Raw genomic sequence first — 17801 nt, forward strand, 5'->3', positions numbered from 1 at the left:
CCACACGACAAGCAGAGGCTTCTCTGCCTCTTCAGACCTGCTCACATCCCCATCCACAGGTTCTGCCACAGGCTGCCCCCATAGTCTCACACTACAAAATGCCAGAAGACCCAGCCCAGCCCATCTGTGAGCTGGGGCAGGCTCGGCTTCAGCAGAATTAAGAGCAGCCTAAGGCATTCCTTGGGGCTGAGCCTCCAGGGACATAGCTTTACCAGGGCTCTGGGCCCTTTCTCCTGGGCAGGTGATGGAGTCAGTGAGTGAGCTCACAGATCCGCCCAGCCATGGCTGCTACATCCACGGCTTGTTTCTGGAAGGTGCCCGCTGGGACCCTGCTATGTTCCAGCCCGCAGAGTCCTGCCCCAGGGAGCTCTATACAGAGATGGCTGTCATCTGGCTGATCCCTGTCCCCAACCGAAAGCCTCCAGCCACTGGCACCTACCTGTGTCCTATCTATAAGACTCTAACTCGAGCAGGTAAGTGCCCTAAAGAAAGATCTTCAGAAGCAAGGGGGAATGCAAAACCAGTTCGGAAGAGCAGCCCAGGAGGGGCAGCAGGAGTCACTGACATGAAGTGAGGCACTGTTGGCTGAGACCATGCAGGGATGAAAAGATTTCTCTGCTGATGGAGCAGCAGACACTCTGGCTCTGCAGTAGTGCTTCCGGCCAGGCTCCCCTCAAACTCAGCCCTAAAAACACACACCTAGCATGGGCATGGGATAAGGGATCTTGCATGGGGTCTCTGGGACAGGACTTGACAGCCAGTGGGCAGCAGCCACAGCTGCAGTACCACCATCTTGCCCTTGCTTCCTCCATTACAGGCACGCCGTCAATAACAGGCCACTCCACCAACTATGTGATTGCTGTGGAGATCCCTACAGACAAGCCACAGAAGCACTGGATCAAACGAGGTACAGCCTTGATCGTGCCCTGGACTTCTAGACAGAAAACACAACACAAAAATCATCCCATCTGAGGGCCTGAGCTGGGGCCTCCACCATCCTGCACTGGGGAAGGCAGCAGGAGCCACTGAGCTGTCAATAAATTGAGCTTGACTCCACCAGCATCACATTCACCTGCAGTTTTTGCAATACCCACAATTACTTCATGTTTGCAGCAATACCAAGGAGCTGCCAGTGGGCACAACGTGGCCCAGAGCAGGCACCTGGTGCTGCCAGCTGCACCCCCTCCACTTCCTGCAGACGCCCCTCCCTGGGCTGGCTGTTACAGCACAGTTTTATTTCTCCAGCCCAATCCATTATGTACAGCACTTGATACCAAGACACGGCAAGGGACAGAAGGATTTTCTTTCCTTCAACAAATACCAAAACATCAGTTTCATTCCATAGTCGAGATCTGTACAAGGTTGCACATCTGCAAAATTCAGTCCTCTCCTGTGGCCCAGCAATGCCTCAGAAAGCTGCTGGAGATTGAGAGATGCTGACCTCTGGCTTCTGAGATTTCTTCCAGGCTGCTGGGGACAGGCAGGAGAAGACCACACACAGGAGTGCTGGCAGGCAAGAGGCAGGCCCAGCCCACGTGCTGCAGCAGGGAAGTCTGCCACTGCCCACACCAGCAAACTCTGGGTAAGTAGCCACTGAGGCAGTAGGAGCAGCTTTGGGCTCTCTCCACTGCTCTGGCCAACACCATCTCACCTTGATATTAGAGCAACTCTTGTTGCCTCTCCCCATGTTGAAAGGCTTCACCAAGGGCACTATGACTCCACATCCAGCCCGGTGCTGTGCCCAGCAGCACCAAGGCCACCCTATGAACTTGGTCTGCTCGTAATTCACAAGGTTTCTCTGGAGACTGGGCTTGGAGCAGCACCATGTGACCCACAGGCACTGCCAGGGCCACAGAGCTGGTCCCTAGGAGAGCAGCTGTGGCAGCAGAACCACTCACCACCCCCTAGCACCACCATGGAAGGATGCAAGGCCCAGAGCTCCAGGGATAAGTTTACCCATCCTCGCCTTGCCACAGCCCAGCAGGGAGCCTGGCTGTGCTGGCACCAGGTGCTACCACCTCCAGAGCAGGGCAAGGCAGGACACACCTGGCCAGCTCTGGGAACTGGGCACTGCAAGGGGGTGGGCACAGAACAGGCTCTTTCCAGGAGCCATCTCAGTCGTGGGCCAGAACCCAAAATAGGTTGGGGGTGGGAGAGGGATAGAAAACATAGACAGGAAGGTCCTGGGGAAGCGTAGCGCCGAAGGCCTGGCTGCAGTAGGACACAAGCCACAGCCAGCTGTGGCTGGCACAACCTCGCATTGGCATGGCTGGCAGTCCCACAGTGCCAGACCTGCCACCAGCCAGGCCAGCTGTTCCCTCCTGCTATAGTCCTCAGCCACACGCCAGGACACAGGCTCAAGGCCTCTGGGTGCTGCCGTGGCACAGTGCAGCAGCTGAGCACTCTTGTTTGCCTCCTGCTGAAGCTGCAGGGACTCCTCAGGACAAGTTCCTGCCTTTAACAGCTTGGGCTCAGAGGAAAGCCCAATGTCTTTGTCCACCTCGGCCAAGGGCTTTGTTGCTGTGGTCCCTCTTCCTTGGGCAAAGGGTAACACAAATCCAAGTGCCACTGCCCAAAGCCACCAAGCCCAGCTGCTGCGTCTCAGTGTCTTGACTCGCAGGCTACTGTCGCTTGGCTTTATAGGGGCGGGAGCGTTTCCGGCGGTCCGGCTTCCTCTGCTTGTGCAGGCGGCCAATGCTGACCCCCTGGCGCCTGCGGACCGAGATGTTCTGCTCCACCAGGCTTGCCAGCATGCCTGCAGGGTGAGAGGCAGATGGATGGAGTGCTGGTATTGCCTGTGCAGGCACACAGCCCTCCCTGTCTCATCCAAAACTCATCAGTGGGCTCCTCCTCAGACTACAAAACGAGGAGACAGACCGGAGATGTGTGGCTTCTCAGAGCGAGTGCTCCCAAGTGCCCCAGGCCTGGCAGGAATAGGGAGCATGGGCAGGGTGAGCTTCCCACGCTCTATTCTGCCACGCTAAGTGCAGCTCCCTCAGCCAAATATGAACCTCAGGCTCCATCCCCTAGGCTGCATAACAATGCTCACCTTCCTGGGCCAGCATGGAGATGAAGGTACAGATGAACTCATCATAGTTGTGAGTTCTCCTCTGATCATCGATCTACAAAGAGACAAAAAATCCACAAATGGGTGGCAGGAAGAAAGGAGAGCCAAAGGCTAACAGAGGGCAAAGAAGCAGGGAGCCTGGCCCAACACAGAGTCTAAAGAGAACCAAGTAGGAAGAGACCTGTCTCCCAGCCCAGCTCAGGCCAGTGTACAATGAAGACTGTCTTTGCCCCAGCTCAGATGCCAATATTTCCCACAAAGGGCAGCTGGGAACAGGTGAGGAACCCTGCCAGGCCTTGGAACAGAGACTCTCCCGTTCCTTCCTCAACTACTGACACAATTGCTGATGCAACTGCAGTGCTCCAGCATCCTCCTCCAGCCCTGCCCAGGAACTCTGCGCTACCCTGGTAGGAGCTCCCCATGGGGCTGTTTGGTAAGATGAAAAGACCCCAGGTAGTCCCCATCACCATTCTCCATCCACTTTACATAAAGACATCTAGACAGAAACCTTAAGGGACATAATCTGACCATGCAACCAAGCACTGACAATCACCTTGAACTTCTTCCTCTTTTCCACCTCTTCCTTCAGGCAGGCCTCATAGTTCGCAATCTCTGCCTCCACACACTTGAGCAGTGCCAGCAGCTCCTGCCAGGATCAAGTAGACCAAACATGAGCAAATGGATTCCCAGTGCAGACCAGGAGCCAGCAGGGTTAGCTGGTGGGTGTTTTTCTCTGCATCACAAAAATGAGGATCGAAAGCAAAAAACACTTGCCAGGGGAAAAGAAAAAAGAAAAAAGTTGATTGCAGAGCATTTCTAAGTCAGAGGTTGAGCAACCAGCCACTGACAGGGCCAGCCCCAGGGCAGGGGAGTTCTACCCCAGCCTGGCCCAAGCACAGATTCTCTGGGGCACAGGGAAGTGTTGCATGCATGCCTGAGAGACATCCTAGTGCCTGGTTATTCTCAATAACAAAATGTGAAGACTTCCCTCTTGGGCAAAAGTGTTTAGCAAGCTTCCCTTCAGAGTGCCCTTGATGTGCTTGTCCTGCCTGAGCCTAGTCCTGGCCCTGTCTGGAGAGCACAGAGGGGCAGAACCTTTATCAGCAGGCCAGGATCTGGGGGCACGAGGTCCCACCAGCCTCTGGCCCAAAAGAAAGTACAGCACACAGAGCACTTCAACCATGGGAGCCAGCAGCCCTGGGCTCCGCCAAGGCAAGCATCCCCGCGATGGCAGGAGGCACAGAACCTGCGGTGCCCTGTGCCTGCAGGCCAGGCTGCGGTGCCACGCGAGTGGGACAGCGTGCACATGCGGTTCAGTCACTGCCAGCGCTGCTGTCTCCGGGTGAGCGCAGGGCACTCCACCTTCCCAGGGCTGTTGCAGCACAAAACTCACCTTGGGAGAATACTTTTCCCCCCCAGGGTGATCACTGGTCCTGCCAAGTCCCACCTTCTCTTTGCTGTCACTGGCCTCACTGCCCTCCTTCTCGTCCAGTTTGACTGCTACCGGGGCCTCGTCACTGGTTTTGATGGAAGCCGGGGAGCTTTTCCCCCCGTCTGTGCAGAGGGGACAGAGGCATTAGGAGCCATCACAAGGACTGGTATCCACTCCCAAAGTCAGGCGCTCCCATTGCACTGTTCCCACCAAAAGCTGGCAGGCACCTACCTGCAACAGCCAGCGGGCAGAACACACCATCCTCCGTCAAGTGCAGCAGGCCGGTGCTGATGACAGGCCCCAGGTCCCTGACGGCGCGGTTGTAGCGCATGCAGTCAACGCGCAGCAGCCCGTCCTCCTCCCCGAAGAGCACCTTGGAGATGTGGGAGGTGACGGGGCTGGAGGGGCGGGTGGGGTTAGCCGAGCGGATGGGAGAGCGCAGCGGTGAGTTGAAGGCGCTGCCGATCTCGGAGGCGGTGTCGGTGCTCTCATTGCTGGGGGTGGGCGAGGGCTGGGAGTGGGTGACAACTGCCACAGCAGCACCCCCGCCACTCGTCTTGATGGACAGGGGCATGGAAAGGTCCTTTTGAGACTCCTTCAGCTTCTCAGCCAGGACGTTGATGGTGTTGGGCTGGAGGACAGAGAGCTGGCCTTCCGCAGGCCCTGCCACGTGCTCCTGCTTTACCTGCCCTTTCCTCTTGTACCTGCCCAGGAAGACAGCAGGGAAGGTAAGTGGCTGGTGGTCAGAGGGGGAGCCCAGTGCAGGAACTGTCAGCTCTGCACGCCAGGCTGTCTGATGGGATGAAGCATTTCTAAGTCATCCCCACTGGCACTAGCTTCTTTGGCAGCACCCCAACACCACTGAAGTGCTCAGCTGCAGGTATGCCTGCACACCTGAGGGGCACAGGGTGCTGCAGGCCCCTGCTCTTCTTCCAGAAGCCCCAAAAGCCCCTTGCTGTGACCCCACCTTCCTGACCTTCACAGCCATCCCACACTGTCACAAGGAGCTGACTCAACAGGCAGCACTAGGGAACAAAGGTCTCCCAAAGCCTGCTGCCAGTGCACAGGTACAGTCACATCTCAGGGTTGATTGTGAAAAGCCACAGAAAGGCCTCACAAAATCCAGCAAGTGGACAGTGAAATAGCAGGCAAAGAGGAGAGCAGCCCTAGCTGCACACACAGGTGTGCAAGCTCTATCTACCAGCACTTGGGAAAGAACTGGGAGTCACCACCGGCTGTGCTGTAAATAGCAGCTCCCTGACCTCAGCCCGAGCCCTCACCTGATGGCTGAGTTGGTGTTACGAACTTCTTCCTCCTCATCATCATCGTAGTCATCCTCATCATCTGAGTACTGCTGGTGCTGACGGACCGGGACCCGGCTGCGACCCACTCCTGCCGCAAGGTCTTCCTCCTCCTGCAAAACATCCTTGCTGATGGCCTGCCAGCAACAGGGTAAGGAAGAGCCCAGTGGAGACAGCCTCAATCCAGCCAAGCACTGGGGCCTGCCCCTTCTGAGAAGAGATGGAGGATTGCTCCCTGCTTGCTCAGCTGATGCACGGTAACCTCTTTTGTCAGGTTAGCACCAAGGTGGACAGGCTGCAAGGCAGGGGACGGACTGACAGCCACAGTCCAAGGTGGTGAAGGACCTGGCTCAAGCCAGGCAAGCTGCTGGCCTGGAGTTCCAGCCTACCTGCATGGGAGACTTGGCATAGTTGTGATTATCCAGGAAGGCTGGCAACCTCTGCACAATGGGGTTGGGGTTGGCTGGAGGTGCTCCGTTAATAGTGCTTGCTGATGTCTTTGCCACCGGTTTGGATTTGTTGGGAGGGCTCTGCGTAGCCACAGAGTGGCTCTGGCTGGCAGGCTCATCACTGCCCTCTGTCATACAAAAACAGCATAGCCTTTCATGACCCGAACCACCACTTTTTACTCAATGTCCTCTGCCACCACTAATCCACCCTCTTACTCCCCCAGACCACCAAACCCACTTTCTATTCCACTTCCAGCCATCACTGATGTCCGCAAGCTTAAGCCCTCCTATTTTCTATTTCCATGCCCCTCCAACACTCCTCCCAGGCACAAAGCATCTACCACACTCCAGCACAGTGCACAAAGAACTGAGCTTGGATAAAAACTTCCTCAAGGTCCAGGCCAGCCATTGCCACCAGTCTCTGCTTGCTCCACAGCTGGCAACGTCACTGCTAGGAGGCTATACCTGGATGGGTACTTTCTTGAGGCACAGTCTTGCTGCTGGCTGGCTTTGACTCTTCAGGAGGCTGAGAGTCCTGAGACTTCTGGGTCTGGATCAGCTCAGGCTGAGTTACTCGGATAAGCTTGAAGGCAAATGACAGATGGAAAATGAGTGCTGGACAGGGCTCACCTAAACCTCATCCCTCCCATTCGAGTCTTATCTTACAAGAGTGATCCAGTCACCAAGCATTCATCTGCACAACCAGCTGACACTATCATGCATAACCTCCCAGGTGAGTAGCTGAAGGCCAAGCAGTGAGGCTATATCCTCTTCCTAGAGGGCACTTTCCAAGGCCAAGGAAAGCCCCCAGATCAAAGACCAGCACAGCACAGGGCGATACCCTGAAAAGAGGGCCCATTCCCACCCCAGGCTTGCAGTCCCTCAGGGCCTAAGCTGTCCTACCTGCTGCAGGGCCTCCAGCACAGTCTGGCGGTTCATCTTCAGGATGTGCAGTTTGGACTCGTACTTCATCCTCCGATCAGGCACCACTGCCATCAGGTTGAAGCGGATGTCATGGTATGGCTCCCTGCAGGGACAGCAGCCATCAGCCATCAGCTGGTGGTGGGAAGCCCATCTGCCAGCAAAGGGGGGTCCACAGGCTGCCAGCCACACCATGCACACCTCCTGCATGCCCTTTCCAAGCAGTGCCTCCCCTGCCATAGTGTTTAACACCAGCACACAGGAGGCTTTTCCTCTCAAACTAAGCCAGTCTTACAGTGGCTGAAGAAGCACACCAAGGTTACTTCAGTCACAACACAAAACACCCTTCCAAGAGTCACATGTTGGTTGAGGTGGGAAGGGACCTGTGGAGGTCATCTGCTCCAACCCTTTGCTCCAGCAGGGTCACCCTGACTAGATGCCCAGGATGATATCATCTGGGCAACCTGTGCCAGTGCTTGGTCACACTCACATCCAAGCGGCTCAAGAGTAGAACCACGATTCCTGCTCCTATGGACTCAAGCTAAACAGGACTTTATTTGGACCTTCTAGTCCTGTGCAGTCATTTGCAAGGACTCCACATTGCACAGAGTGCAGTTTCTGTATTGCACAAAGTGCAGCTTCTGCATGCTTTGGAAGCAGGCAAACTGCAGGCAAGAGAAGACAAAGAGGCAGCACACCTGCACCTCTCCCCAAGCATCATCCTCCACCCCCACAACTCTTCAGAGTCTACCAGGAACTGCACTGCCTGGGGGCCTGGGACGTTACCCTGCAGTGGCCAGGCCGATGCGTTCCATGATTACTCTCCTGGCTTTGTCTGTCCATTCCTCGTCATCAGCCCACGGCCCTGTGATGAAACAGAGACAGAGCTGGAATTAGCAGAGCAGGCCAAGGCTCCTCTTTACGACTCACAGAGTGGATCCTGCTGTCCCTGTGACAGGCAATCTCATGGCTCCCTTGCAGACCATGGAGCAAGTCCAGAAAGAACGCAGGCACCAGAAGGACCACACTGTCAGCTTATACATGGAACCTCCTGCCTCTGCTTTCTGAATGGAAAATGTGAGCTATCTGCAAGGCGGAACGGTGAGCTTGGAACCCTACAGACCACAAAAGATCCACTGTCTCTGGGCTCACAAAGTCCAGGGAAATCCCAGCTTCTGCTGGGACCCACCTGCCACTGGATCTAGTGCCATGCTTAGGTATTCCAATCACACTAAACAGGAACCTTACCAAAGAACAGAAGCAAAGTCCTCATGGGAATAAGTGTCTGAAAGACAGAACTGAGTGGCCAATCTGAGTGGTAAAAGAAGGAAGTAATCCAATCAACCTGTTGAGGTCTGCTTTGGGACCTTGGGCCTCAACACATAGCAATTACTTGGCACAAGGAGAGGGTAAGGAGGAGACACATTCTGCTTGTAACAGCAAGTTATTTCAGAGCTGCAGAAGGACCTTGTGAACCTGAGCAATGGGAGAAAAATGGCAGGGCTGGAGAAAGCAATGCTGTACATTTAGAAATAACTGCCTTCTAGACACACTTCCCAGTGCACAGGCTCCAAAATAAGCTACCCAAACGGAGGACCCACCTGTGGGCCACTGGAGCAACTCTCCACAAACATCAGCTAATGCTGCCTGACAACAAGAAATGATGCGCACATTTGGGCACACCAGGGTGTCTGTTTGACTGTGCCAAGGAGCAGGGACAGGCAGGCTCTTACCGTGGTCAATAGGATAGACCTTCAGCCCATCAAGCTCAAACAGGCGTCCCTTGATGGGCACATAACTGACAAAGTGGAAAGCCTCCATGGTTCGCACAGCGCTGATACCGTTCTGCTTTTCCGGCAAGTGTCGCGGCTCTGGCCTGCGAGGGCGAGAGGCAAGAGGGCAGTGAGCAGCCTGACACCTCTGGTGAAAGCGAGCTGCAAGAGACCCCACTCACTCACCTGGCATGGCTGTTGTGGGCCTTGGCCAGCTCTGGGGCATTGCCGATGGCATAGCCTTTACTCTGCAGCAAAGAGCAGAAGAAGGAACAACTGAGAAGCGACAGGGCACAAAATGCTTCACCCACCAACCAGCTCCTCACTCCACACACGGGACTGGGGGAGCAACCTCCAGGCATGGCCTCTGCTCTGCAGACTTACAAGTAAAACCCAAGGTGGAAAGAATACACCATTTCTGATGAAAAAATTAGTTAAATACCCACTTCAAGACAGGTCTGAAGGTAGGGGAGAGGAATTTAGAGAACACACTTGGGCTAGGGAATAATCTGACAGGGTTCAAGGGTGTGCCCAGCATCAGGGCACCAAGGCTCTTAGCAAGGTGAGACAGGAAGCCAAAGAAGAGGCAATACTGATGCAGTATGCAGCCACAAAGGGCTGGAAAAGAGCTAGCTTGTTAAAGCATCCTCCCAAAAGGGAGCACAAGTGCCACCCATGCACAGCCCTGCACATCCCCAGCCCTACCTCTGGGCTGAATCCTTTGGTGAAATCCTTCATGCGGCTCAGTGTGGGCCCCAGGTCAACATTGTTGCAGTTCAGGAGGACGCTCAGTAGGGCATGGGTTGCACAGGAATTGGGGATCAGCTGGAGGGTGACACAAGGACCATCTTAATCAGTAGACACAAGGCAACCCTTCAACAGCTCTTCAGAGTCAAGATTAATTTGAAAAGTAATGATGCAAGAACCATTTGTGAGAACAGCAACTTGACCTTGGCTCTTGAAGGAAGGGAGGTCACTCTCTCGTTTAGCAAGCCACAGTATGCCCCATGAGCATCTGTGCACAGTGCAGGCCACAGACAGACTAGCAACCCTCACTGGATTTCCTCCAACCTGGAGCTCTAGACAAAGACTTCCAGGGAAAGAGGAGCTACCCTCAAAGCCAGCTAGAGCAGCACAGCCTCTCAGTATCACATTGCTTCCCTGAGGTGTCACACAAGACACCCACACGCACCCTTTCCCCTTGCCTCCAGCCTACCTGGTGAGCAAAGAACATGTTATTAACGATGTCATCATCAATCACCGACGTCTCATCCACCAGCGTAGAGACCTTCCGGCGCGACCTGCGCTCCTCAATCCACTTGAACAGGAAGATGAACCCATACACAGGGCTGCAGAGAGAAGTCAGCAGCTGCATCATTTTGGAGACCACAGCAGTGGAGCTGCTCTCTGCCCAGTGACAGAAATCTTCTGTTTCAAACCACAGGCAGAGTACAGAGAGAGAGGGAAAGCAGAATCACCAGCCCCAGCTGTCTGGAAATGACCAGCCTGCTGCAGAATCACAGAACACTAGAGGTTAGAAGGGACCTCCAGAGATCATCAAGTCCAACCTCCCTGCCAAAGCAGGATCACCTAGAGTAGTCTGCACAGGAATGCATCCAGGCAGGTTTTGAAAGTCTCCAGAGAAGAAGACTCCACAACCTCTCTGGGCAGCCTGTTCCAGTGCTCTGTCACCCTCACCATAAAAAAGGTTCTCCTCACACTGAGGTAAAACCTTCTGTGTTTGAGTTTGTACCTCTTGCTTCTTGTCTTACTACCAAAAAAAGATAGGCCACATCCACTTGACACCCACCTCTCATATATTTATACACACTGATGAGATCTCCTCTCATTCTTTTCTCCAGACTAAACAACTACAAGTTTTCTCAGCCCCATATTACCCAGAAGACTCTCCTGTGCTGATGCTCTGGCCTCAGACAACAATCTAACTTGAAAACTTTGAGGCTGGACAGGTCTTAAGATGCTCAAGATAGAAATAGCAGATGAAATTCACCTCTGGACACTGACTGACCACCACAGGACTCCTTTTTCAATATATGTTGAATTCATTGCAAGAGGAGTTCAGACAAAGGCTTTAAAGAAAGCAACAGCCTCCAAGGTACTTCAAAGCACTAAGACAGGAAGAACATCCACACTAGGAGTACCTGTGTGGCACTGCACCTCTCCATAGGGAAAGGGAGACGACTCCCTTGAAGTACTTTCACCACCTGCCCCATAAGACCTCAAGGCATGAGAGTTTGGCGCCTAACTGCCCCAAAGCTGACAAAGAAATCCTGTTTCATCAGTTGCAGCAGTGACCTCCGTGACTGATGAGCTCGCACCAGACCTTCCAACTGCCTGGATGAGTTCTCCAGCCCACAGACACAATGCTTCTTTAGCCAAACTCATGCTTCACTCCTGGTACTTACCCTTGGCACTTGCTCTGCAGATCATAAATCTCTTCAACTTGCACTCCCTTGACCCCTGCAAACAAAGAGCAGAAGCTGGTGTAAAGCCCACCAGAAAGGACAGGGAATAATAGGAAGAATGGGACCAACTTCCCAGGAAGGTTTCTTGCACTCACCAAAATCTTCAACCAGGAGAGTGAAGAGACCTGGAAAGGAACAAAACCAACAGGTTACTTGTGGCTGAAGAGAGCAGAGAGGAAACCTGCTGCCACCACCCCCAAAAGCTCCCATGCAGGCCCCAGCCACGGTGCAGACAGGAAAGCCACAGCATAGTGACACCAGGATCACGACTCCTCAGCAGAAGAGCTGTTGAGATTTGTCTCACTACAGAGGTACTCTGGTTCCTTTCACCCCTCTGCTCCATTCATCATCCTTTTCCTCCAGAGGATCTGAATCAAGCCTCTCCTGCCAGAGCTCAGGAAAGCCAGACCCACTTTCAGCATCCTGACCCACTGAAGATGATCTGCCAAGAAGTAAATCCCTATCATGAATAACAGCAGAGAGTCCCCAAACAACATGCAGGCTTTTGATGACTAGATCACAGACACTTTAAAAGATCCTCCCCATTCCTGTTAGTGGAAGGCAGACAGCAAAGGGAAAGGCAGATCACAGCAAGAGGGCTGCCAGGATACCCAAGGGCCAAAAGGCTCATCTACATCTCCCTCTCTCCTGGAGGACCTAATTCAGCAGCCTGTCTCAGTGATTGCAAAATTCCCATTACAAGACAGAAACAGAGGCAAAAGCAAAGACACATCAGAAGGGAGCAGCAGGCTCCATGGTACTCTGCAGTAAAGGCAGTCAGCCCAGTTTTAGGCAGTCCTCTGCACACAGAATTAGTGAGCTTGAGACTGGAATAATAAATCCACTGCTCTTGCTCCCACACAAAGGCTGCTGAAAGCCTGGGAGGAAGCCCAGGGAATATCAATAGGGATTAAATCCTGAGAAACATCCTTGTAAGCAACAGATTTAAGGAACTTGATGTAAGTGATCCAGTTAAGAAAGGAAGGGCCAGAAAAGCTTCCATAACCAAAGTCAAAATGACTAAAACAGGGAGAAAAGTTCTGGGAGCAAAACCTCTTCATTAGTTTAGCAGAAAACATCACTTTTGTTCCCAAGTTGTCAGTGGGAAGACACACACCATGGAACCAACACACTTTAAGCAGTGACAGCCTCCTTGTTGTGCAGCACCCTTACAGCAAACCCTGGAACCTTCTCAATGGAGATGGTTTTGCTCAAAATACTCTGATGCTGTGGATGGCTGTGTCATGTAGGTGACATCTACAGTGACTTCAGGCAGTGCCACAGGATCAATGCCACCTTTGCAGCAACCCCCTTAGGGCAGTTGATCCTTGCATACCACAAGGGTCTTCAGGTGATCACTAAAGCCACGGTTCTTAGTCTCTCTAGATGGTGTCCATGATGGAAACAGGAGTTGCATCTGTTTACAAGTAGGGTCTATTAAAGCTTGTGCAAAAGTCACAGCCTCACTCATGCACACTCCAGTTGCAACAGTTGCAGCCAAACATGTGTGACAAGAGATGTGAACTGTGTCACAAGCTATGCCTTGCAGCCAGGAAGGATTTGCATCAGAGCAAGACCTTGCAAACACAAACAACTGTAACTGCTGAAAGCAGTGCTGCTCCTGCAGGTACCACCAGGCTGGACACCACAGCTAGCTGTGGTCCCAGCCTAGAGCACTCCATCTCTGCAGCAGCCCTCCAGGACCATGCTTCAGCCCAGCTGCACAGAAGGAGATGGGAAGTCATCATGCGCCATCATGTGTTTTCCTCCCATCTGATCAACATGACTGGACAGTCAGAGAGGATGAAGCTAAACTTCTCCAAGCCCATGAAAGGATGAGTAGTGAGGGAATTAAGCTGCAGCAAGAGAAAGTCTGACTCTGACCCTGCAGAAAGTAATTCCTTATTACCAGTGCTCAGCCTTGGGCCTGAGGTACAGAAATCTCCTTTTTTGGTATCTTCAACCGGACACAGCCAGGAGCGACCCGAACTGCCTCTGAGGTTAGCTGTGCTTTGGGCCAAGGAGTTCCAGGGGTCCCTTCCAACCACATTCATTTTAATAGTTCATATTATATCACTGCCCACAAAAGTCATAGCTGTGATCACTCCTGAACACACAAAACCCCCATTCCAGCTTGGGTCAAATGGAAGAAATTCTGGTGTCCACAAGCACACGCAACACTACACCAGCAGCTTGGAGGTTCCCAAGGCTCTCCACTCAGTAATCACATCTCCACTCAGCTCACATCTGGCTCTACCAACCTTTCCTGATGTTAAAGCACCAAGAGCTTTCAGTCCAAAGGCTCGTGGCAAGAGCTGAGTGGCTTATTTGATGTGCTGAAGGCTAAGCCCAACGCACAAGTCATTCCTAACCACGACCTCAGCTCCCACCTCTGCACCCAAACCTCCACACAGCGGCACAGCTGCAGTGTGCCAAGAGCCTGTCTATACCCAGACAGTTTATCTTCTGAGCAAATAACCTTCTCTCACAGGCATGAGAATCCAAACAATATTCTCCCTTCAAGCATCGTTATGATGAAGAAGAGGGAGAACAAGAATGGTTTCTGCAATTTCCAAGTACAAGTGAAAAGAAGATAAAGAGCAGCCAATCCTGGAAGGACTGGGAGGCTAACAGCAGACAGACTGCTTCGCTGAGCACAGGAAGATGAGTGTAATGCCAGGGATTCTGATCTCTCACCCACAGTCTCAAAAGTAAATCATCACACTCCCAGTCTCCCAGATGGCAACCCCAAATCACACTATGGATTTAGGTGGGGAAAGTTCTGTGTGATCAACCAGACCTCCTTTTACAACCAGGTGTCCCATTTGGTGGATGTGGGGAAGACTGTGACGCAGTCTACCTCAACTTCAGCAAAGCCTTTGACACTGTCTCCCACAGCAAGCTCCTGGCCAAGCTGGCAGTCTGTGGCTTGGACAGGTGTACTCTGTGCTGGGTTAAGAACCGGCTGGATGGCAGGGCCCAGAGAGTGGTGGTGAACAGTGCCACATCCAGTTGGCAGCCAGTCACTAGTGGACTCCCACAGTGCTGGGCCAAATCCTGTTTAATATCTTTATTGATAATCTGGATAAGGGAATTGAGTCCAACATTAGCAAGTTTGCAGATGACACCAAGTTGGGAGCAAGTGTCAATCTGTTAGAGGGTAGGAGGGCTCTGCAGAGGGACATGGACACACTGGATAGATGGGCACAGTCCAACAGCATGAGATTTAACAAGGCCAAGTGCAGTGTTCTACACTTTGGCCACAACAGCCCCATACAGCCCTACAGCCGGGGACAGAGTGGTTGGAGAGCAACCAGGCAGAAAGGGACCTGAGGGTACCGGTGGACAGCTGAACATAAGCCAGCAGTGTGCCCAGGTGGCCAAGAGAGCCAGTGGCATCCTGGCCTGTGGCAGGATTAGTGTGGCCAGAGGACCAGGGAAATCATTCTGCCTCTGTACTGGTTAGGCCACACCTTGAGTACTGTGTCCAGTTCTGGGCCCCTCAATTTAAGATGTTGAGATGCTTGAATGTGTCCAGAGAAGGGCAGCAAGGCTGATGAGGGGGATGGAGCACAAGCCCTGTAAGCAGAGGGAGCTACAGTTGTTCAGCCTGGCGAAGAGGAGGCTCAGGGGAGAACTTACTGCTCTCTACAACTACCTGAAAGGAGGTTGTGGCCAGGTGGGGATTGGTCTATTCTCTCAGGCAACCAGCAGCAGAATGAGGGGACAGTCTCAAACTGCACCAGAGGAGGTTTAGGCTGGAGGTTAGGATAAAGTTCTTTGCAGAAAGATTGATTAGCCATTGGAATGAGCTGCCCGGGGAGGTGGTAGAGGCCCCGTCCCTAGAGTGTTTAAAAAGAGACTGGATGTGGCACTTGGTGCCATGACTTAGTTGACTAATGTTGGCTAATAGGCTGGACTTGATGACCTCGAAGGTCTTTTCCAACCTGCCTGATTCTGCGATACTGTGAACTCTTGAGACTGTTAACACTCAGCCAACACCACAGCTAATGCTGCCCTTGGCCCTCAAATCCTAACCCACAAAACAAAGTCTGGGACTCCACCACAGAAACCACCTTCTCTGATGCAGTGAGAAGGGAACACCCATGGTTGTCCTGCTCCTGCCTGCTCAGACACCATACCAGGCTCTTCAGCAATTTTCCTGAGCTACGTGGGGGAGATAGTTTGCTCCACCTACTGTACTGCAAAGCAAAGATGGGATCTAACACACAGAGAGCAGAGATACCACCCTCGTGTGCTCCCAAGTGACACAGGTTGTTCTCAAACGCCTCCAAAGCTCTAGAGAAATCAGCGGTCAGAGCTGTTTCTGCAGCAGGGGCATCCCATACACACACCTCTCCCTGTATTTCAACAGTATTTTGGAATGTATTTGTGAACAAAAATGGTTCATGCTGCACACTCATGGCTTTTCAGATGTCTTCCGCAGAGACCCTTGAGTTTGTCAGATCTCACACACAGGGGGATGTATGAGGGACCTCAGTCCCTGTGTGTAAGTGCTACAGAGCCCAGGCCCCACTCTGAACCTTCGCAGCGCTCCTGCAGCCCACCCCTGCCTTCACCCCACAGAGCCCTACCCTCCCATAAACCCTCTCTAACCCTACACACCGCAACGCTGCAGACCCCCCTCCTCTCAGGGCCCATCCTACTTCTGCCCCAGAAACCTCTACACCATCGCCTGACCTCCCAGCCCTCCGCTCGCACCCCCAAACGCCCCCTCAGCAGCTTCTCCTCCACAGGCCCTCCTCTCCCCGTTCCCCCTCCAGGCACTCCCACAACCCCTATCCCCCCTGCGCTCCTGCTCTAGGCCCGCACACTATAACCGCCACTCCCGGCCGGGCCCTTAGAGCCTTCGTCCCGCCTCCCGCCCCGGCGCCTCCCCGCGGCTCACCGGGGTCGCTCTCCAGCTCCAGCCAGCCTTTATTCATCTTCCCGCGGGCCAGGCCGCGCCGCCATGTCCGGCTCCGCCACCCCAGCTGCTGGCGCCGCTGTCGCCCGCCTCAGCGCGTCACCGCTGCGCGACACGCGTGGCGTCACGGCGTGGCGACACCCCGGCCTGCAGGGGCGGGGCGGGCAGCGTGGGGCGGGCGGCGGCTGCGGCTCCGTGCCTTGGGAGCGGAGCGGGGCAGGAGCTCCGGAGCGGGCCCGTCACGGGAGACCCGGAACTGTTGTGAAGGGCCCGGGGGTAGAAATGGGTCTGGGCCTGTCGGGAGGCCCCTGGGGCTGGAGGGTGTGAAGGATGCGGGCATGGAACTGGGACTCTTGCGAGGGACACAGGCTCGGAGCTAGAACGAGGCCTGTCGCCAGGGGCTAGCGTGCACCATGGTGAGGTGTGAGGGCTCCTGATGAGGCTGAGGACAGCAATACCAGCTCTGACTCTTACCAGTAGATGCAGTTGGGCCACCTCCGGGGCTGGGAGGCTCCCAGAGTGAGCAGGCGCCTTTGCACTGCACTTCCTTAGGAAGTGGGCTAAAAATAGGGGCTGGATCTGTGCCTGTGCCCCTGCCACAGCTTTGTTCTGCGCTGTTCCCACGCACAGCCCATCCTCCCGTGCTCCCCTTACTGTGCTCCCCTCACCCCACTCCTAGCCCTGGGGCAGAGCTTGGCCAGTAGCAACAAGAGCCAGGCAGGGATTGTTCCCCTCATGCAGAGGAGACCAGTGGCAATCAGGGCTGTATTTGCCCACCAACATTGTCTCCTTCCACCTCCCAGCCTGGGTGAGAATGTGTTCATCCACCTCTAGGGACTCAGGCTGCCTCTCTTGGCTGATAATCCTGAGAGAGGAGGCTGGGACGTGAGCCGCAAAGAAGCCTGCTTGCACGCCTGGCAAAAGCCATTTTGCTCCAGCCACACTCTTGTACACCTGCCCAGGAGGGCCAGGCTCTGCCACCGCAGGGAGTCACTGGGAAGAGTAGACCCTTTTAGGGACTGTTTTTTTTCCCCTAGTCTTGTTCCTGCTGAGTTTGGCACACTAGAGTCACCTCCAGCACTTGCTGCAGCCCAGCTCAGTTCTCTCTGCAGCAGAAGCCCCCAAGACCAGCCCAGCCCTTGCTCTGCAGTGCACAAGACGTTGCTCAGAGGCAACAAGGTGCAGGATTTTCAGCGGTGTGGTTCCTTGCAAGTGCTTCAGAGCCCTTAAATCTAGGCCCTGAGAGATCAGACTTGTGTGTCTCTATTTCTGGCTTTTCGTCCATGTCCCTCCTTGTCACTACTTGTTGCTTTTTGTTCTGTGCCCCCGAGGTCGGTGGTTAACCAAACCCACGTGCTTGGCTTCAGTCTGGCCTGTGAATTAGTGCTACTGGCTCTGGTCCCCTCCCAGCAGGACATGCCTGAGCGTTCCAGCCGCACCACAGCG

The 17801-nt window shown here is 54.0% G+C and overlaps 2 protein-coding genes across 3 annotated transcripts in view; one reads left to right on the plus strand and one right to left on the minus strand.

Annotated features, from left to right (window-relative positions):
• DNAH1 (dynein axonemal heavy chain 1) overlaps positions 1–1056 on the plus strand; it is a 74582-nt gene extending 73526 nt beyond the window's left edge. Inside the window, 2 exon segments of the mRNA XM_064157016.1 lie at positions 242–473; positions 818–1056. Coding sequence (XP_064013086.1) covers positions 242–473; positions 818–972 — 387 coding nt within the window. The 3' untranslated portion in view covers positions 973–1056.
• A 229-nt stretch (positions 1057–1285) lies between these two features.
• Positions 1286–16445, minus strand: BAP1 (BRCA1 associated protein 1). Of its 2 annotated transcripts, none has more exons than XM_064156599.1 (17): positions 16338–16445; positions 11524–11553; positions 11369–11423; positions 10159–10291; positions 9648–9767; positions 9129–9190; positions 8904–9046; positions 7957–8035; positions 7153–7276; positions 6715–6832; positions 6190–6377; positions 5780–5913; positions 4731–5203; positions 4515–4621; positions 3621–3713; positions 3050–3122; positions 1286–2755 (listed from the first exon to the last, which is right to left on the minus strand). In XM_064156599.1, the coding sequence occupies exons 1-17, from the start codon at positions 16372–16374 to the stop codon at positions 2622–2624; spliced, it is 2103 nt and encodes a 700-aa protein (XP_064012669.1). In that variant the 5' UTR covers positions 16375–16445; the 3' UTR covers positions 1286–2621. The 2 variants fall into 2 exon arrangements, with proteins under 2 accessions (XP_064012669.1, XP_064012667.1); XM_064156597.1 differs by having other exon boundaries at positions 4461–4621.
• Between the last annotated feature and the right edge of the window lie 1356 nt (positions 16446–17801).

Source organism: Pogoniulus pusillus, chromosome 16 (genome assembly GCF_015220805.1).
Source record: "Pogoniulus pusillus isolate bPogPus1 chromosome 16, bPogPus1.pri, whole genome shotgun sequence".
NCBI lineage: Eukaryota > Metazoa > Chordata > Aves > Piciformes > Lybiidae > Pogoniulus > Pogoniulus pusillus.